Source organism: Panonychus citri, unplaced genomic scaffold (genome assembly GCF_014898815.1).
Source record: "Panonychus citri isolate SS breed McGregor unplaced genomic scaffold, ASM1489881v1 Contig00143, whole genome shotgun sequence".
Classification (NCBI taxonomy): domain Eukaryota; kingdom Metazoa; phylum Arthropoda; class Arachnida; order Trombidiformes; family Tetranychidae; genus Panonychus; species Panonychus citri.
In genome coordinates this window covers 343,644-348,596 of record NW_026515548.1, presented here as the reverse complement: position 1 = coordinate 348,596, position 4,953 = coordinate 343,644, and the positions used below count along the sequence as shown (strand labels likewise).

Sequence of the window (4,953 nt, the reverse complement as noted above, 5' to 3'; positions counted from 1 at the left end):
AATTAGTCGACGAACTTATTTCCATCCCCAGTGACCCCATTCTTCGTGACCCCAAACGGGTTCACCCCAAATTTGTTCATGATGTTCCTTCTTGTGACAATCGTCCTTTAAGATGATGTTTCCACCTCCTTTGTTTCCCTTTCCACCGTCATTGAGAATCGTCTTTCCTCCCCAACAGTCTTGAATAACGATGTTCGAACCACCCTTACCAGCGTAAGCAACAGCGACCATGCAAGAGACGAGAGCGAAACAGATCAACAATTTACCGTTCATTTTGAGTCGTTGATTAGGCACTTGATGTAAATAGAATACTTTCTGATTGTTGTTGTTTGTTCTAACCAATTGAATTGAATGATTTTCAGCTAATCAAAATCTCTCTTTTATACTAAACCTTTACGAGTGTTCGAGTGCTGGTTGATTAGTTAATTAATTAAATTGGGAATTAAATTGGTGAAGATAAAGTGGGAATAGGAAGGTAGATTCATTTAGAGAAAAACTTATTGTTCCTTTAAATGAACTTATAAGAAACATAATTATATTGTCAATCGACTTGTACAATCAATAAACAACAATTTAATAACTGTTTAATTAGACAAATAAGCTAATTGGTTCAACTATTAGTTTTATTAATAAAACGAAATTATTTTAGTGAAAGTTATACAAATTAACGTTGGAATCGTTGACTGAACAAGACGAAATCTAAATTTTATTGATTGTGTAGATTTATAACTTTAATTGTGTTCAAATTGTTGTTTAGTTGCAAACATTTTAAGAAATACCTAAATTTAAATTAGTTAACCCAATACACTAATCAACTAGTTTGTAATTTGAGTGTTCAGTCAAATGAATTGTAACAAAACGTGTAAACAATTAAAGTTAAATCAATTGATTATACATCTTGAGAGCAAAGTGAAAACAAATAACTGTTTAATTGCTAATAATACTTCCTGGTCTAATTGTTATACTTATTAATTGGTTATTTTGATTATTCAATTTAAGTTGATAAACAATAAACAAAAATTGATTGTTAACAATTAAAAAGTAACAATATCATGAGAATTACAATTTTCATTCTGTTGAATTGTTACATTTTGGAACTTTTGATGAAAATTGATTGTCACAAACTAAGGTCAAATCCTTAATTTCCTTGCATATCTATTGTGATTAACTTAACAATTAACTGATTCAAAGCTATTACAATATTGAGATTGTCCTTTCGGCTCATTAGCTGGAAGCTGAGCCAAATTCAACTTTGCTATTTTGATTATCAATATCTATTTATAGCATTTACTTTGAGTGATAATCATACAAGGGATGATTAAAACATAAGTAATAATCAATTAATTGCCTTAGGGTGACATCCATTCTTGATTGTTGCTCTGGTTTATGTCGATTCATCAATTTGTATTTAACGTTCATTTCTGGTTAAACTAATTATTTTTATAATATTCACATGTAAATGTATAATTGTTTCAATGGTTTCATTTATTCAATCAATTGATCAAACTTGGAATCAGTCAAGACAATTAAATATCTTCAAGAGATTTATTTAAATGCAATTAGTGAAAAAGTTAAATAATCTAATTGATTTTCTGATCATTGTTGTTACTTATTAGATTGTTTACAATCTGATTTGATTGCTGATCAATTTTATACCAATAGATTAAGTGAATGTTTTTGTTTTCATGATTACGTTGATTGTGACCATTAAACTGAACAGTTAAACCTCATGATTACTGAATCTTCAGATGATTAAGGAAGATGAGAGGAAATACCTTGGAAACATTTGATACAAATGATTATTTATTATCAATTTGGATTTTTCTCCTTCATCATTAATTATATTAATGATTCTGGTGATGAGATTGATTGAATTGCCATTTCATAGTTACGATTAATGGTAAGAATCATTTAGTTGATTCTAGATTTTGGTCTTTACCCATTTTTTTTTATTTCAATCAATTCGAAGGCTTTAATCAGTTTCTCGACTGAAATTAATAGACAATTGGATTATGTAAATTACTGTTCCTCTGGAGACCATTAATGTTGATCGAATAAGTTAAATGGTTTTGATTGTTTGTTGATTGTTGGTCATCAAAAGATTTTAGGTGAAAATTTACTCGAATTTACTTTGATTATTGTTCATTTCCTTTGACCATCTAATTGTTTATTGACATCACGTTCGAAAGGACTTAAGATGATAATTCTAGTGAATAAATTGCAGACAACTAGTTCTGGTTCTTGATAATTCACAGTGGAGATTGTTACAGATAAAATGTTGATGGAAAATCTCATTTCAGGAAATCTCCTTCAATTTACGCGCTTTTTGTGTCGTTACTTTGGTTTCACATGTAAACTTTTAATTTGTGTGTTTACATGTGATGATCATTTCAAATTAATAATTTGAATCAATGAATTTGTATTTCAATGATTAATTGAAAGTATTTATTATGTTTGTGAGATTATCGTTGAACAGAATATTGGAAAGAAAAGTTGTTTGTAGATTAAAATCTCATGGTGATCGATCGGCTCATCATTTGTCCGGTTCTCAGTTTCAATTTACTTCGACCTCTTTGTTATTGATAACAAGAGGACGAAATCATGTTAATCAAAGGATTAGCGTTAATCAATCACAATGTTCTTTCCTTCAATCTGTTCGTTGTGCTTCATCTTTTCGTGATAAAATGATTTCTATCAGTGAGTCAATCGGAACTTCATTTCCAGTCTCGAAATGCACCGATGCCTTAATTTGGGTTCATGACACTACCGGTTTACCTTGGTGGTTCAGTATAATGGTTTCGACTTTTATTTTTCGGTCTTTGATTGTTTTTCCTTTCATGTGCTACGATCGACGAATTACTCACAAATTAATAAATGTTGGCCCTGAAATATCAGAACACACGGAAAAAGTGGCCGAGCGGTTGAAGAAAATGGTAGCATTTGGTCAGTTGAAAAAGGGAAAGTATCGCATTAGTCTCATGCGAGCTCACAAAAAGAAAGCGACTCAAGTTTATATCGACAACAATGTCCACCCTGGTCAACGAGTTGTCTTAATTGCCTTTCAGTTTCCATTCTGGATCACCATGTCTTCCGCTCTCAACAATCTCTGTGTCAGACCCTGGCTATTGAAAGATCCATCGGTACATGAACAATTTTTCACCGGAGGAGTTTCTTGGTTTCAGAATTTAACGATTCCTGATCCTTATTATGTTTGGCCTGCGATGTTTTTTGCATCAATTCTTTCAAGCATCAAGGTAAATACATGTATGAGTGTCAAGGAAGATTAAAGAGAAATGAATTCATTTGCTTTTTCCAGATAACAGAGATCATCAAGAATCAGAACAGAGTGATGGCTGAAACTAAACTGGAAAGAGTCTTAATGATATTTTTGAAGGGATGGACAGTCGTTCTACTAGGATTGAGCTCGTTCACACCATCGGTAATTTAGATCAAAATCACAGAAAAAGCAAAAAGTTCTAACTTATTATTGAATCTTCTTTCGTAGGGCTGTGTATTATATTGGACAACTTCGGCAGCATGTGGAACTTTACATCATTACATCCTTTCATTTCCTAAGATTAGAAGAATGTTAAAAATACCAGTGATCAAAAATGACCCCAAGCCGATCGATTGGAAACGACTGACAGGCTCAACACAGAAATAGTGATAATAAACTTGTTGAATTTTTTGAAAAACTTTGATTCAAACGCGCTGGATTCAAGTGTTGATTAATTAAGATGATTATAAAATTAGAATAATCCATTAATAGGGATAAATTTCTTTAATGATTTTTGACTCCATTCATCCAACAAGATCAAAAACACTAAAAAGGTGATAAATTATTGAACGATTGACAATGAATAGAGGCAAAAGCCTCAAAAATGATGATCCCATTTAAATATTGGATTGCTATTTTAAAGAAAGTTTACTGGAAAAGAAACAGAGATAGATAAAATAATATTAGTTTCGATGAAGAGAAGATGAAATTTAAAACTTAAGACAGTCTAATTACCTTTTTGGCTCCTGAACCAACTTTGGCCTTCTTGGTTCCTCTGACCTTCTTCATCTTGTTCTTCTTCTCTTTACGTTGTTTTCTGGGTTGTCTTTCAACCTTAGTTAAACCATTACGTACTAATCGATATTTGGGCTCAAATTTCTTAGCGTAGTCCATTGTGTCATAGATGAGGGCAAATCCTGTTGTCCTGTCACCACCGAAATGTGTCTTTAATCCGAAAGCAAAGATCAAATCTGGCTGGGTTTTGTAAGTCTTAGCCAATCTATTACGGATCTCTTGTTTGGAGATGGTTGCTTTGCTAGGATGAATGACATCGACAACCTAAAAGAAAAAATAAAAGCAGATTAACACGAGACACAAAAAGCAGCATTAGACTAAAAAGTAATCATAAGCACAAGCCAGCGATGAAAAGCTTACCATTTGACGACGACAAAGAAGTCGGTTGGTCTTGAATTTACGTGTTCGTAAAGTATATCCTCCTTCAGATGACTAGCATTAATGAAAAAAAAGAAAATGAAAGTAATTATTAGATATTGATCCAAAAAAAGTTGACAAAATAGAAGAGAAAACGCCATCAGTCAAAGAAAAACAACATGAGCGATGAACCACTTGATATCAGTCTAATTGATTTTAGAATTATTGAAAAGAACAACTTACCATGATGTAGAATGTAAAATTTCACGTTTTTTAATAGATTTTCACAAAATTAAATTAAACAAAACAATTAAACAAATTGTTAAATTAACTTGGAACAGGCATAATATCTTTACTGAAACAATTTTCTATCAACCTGGACTAAGTTTCCTTTTCCTGTTTAGGGTCCGTCTTCTAATAACCGAAGAAAAAGCGGGTCTTTTGAAACGACAAAAAGCTTTTCCATCTCACCCTCAGGTGGAGCTGCAACCTCATGTTCTCAAGTTTTTTGGTTTCGTTGAGAA

At 32.0% G+C, this 4,953-nt stretch overlaps 2 protein-coding genes across 2 annotated transcripts; one reads left to right on the top strand and one right to left on the bottom strand.

Moving 5' to 3' along the window:
* The first annotated feature begins 2,372 nt into the window (after positions 1 to 2,372).
* Positions 2,373 to 3,695, top strand: LOC128396311 (cytochrome c oxidase assembly protein COX18, mitochondrial-like). The gene is made up of 3 exons (XM_053356882.1): positions 2,373 to 3,254; positions 3,317 to 3,439; positions 3,506 to 3,695. The coding sequence occupies exons 1-3, from the start codon at positions 2,451 to 2,453 to the stop codon at positions 3,662 to 3,664; spliced, it is 1,086 nt and encodes a 361-aa protein (XP_053212857.1). The 5' UTR covers positions 2,373 to 2,450; the 3' UTR covers positions 3,665 to 3,695.
* Positions 3,696 to 3,762: 67 nt separating this feature from the next.
* Positions 3,763 to 4,817, bottom strand: LOC128396312 (40S ribosomal protein S24-like). The gene is made up of 4 exons (XM_053356883.1): positions 4,673 to 4,817; positions 4,433 to 4,504; positions 4,013 to 4,336; positions 3,763 to 3,928 (listed from the first exon to the last, which is right to left on the bottom strand). Exons 1-4 carry the CDS (start codon positions 4,673 to 4,675, stop codon positions 3,926 to 3,928), a joined length of 402 nt encoding a protein of 133 aa, XP_053212858.1. The 5' UTR covers positions 4,676 to 4,817; the 3' UTR covers positions 3,763 to 3,925.
* Positions 4,818 to 4,953: the final 136 nt, after the last annotated feature.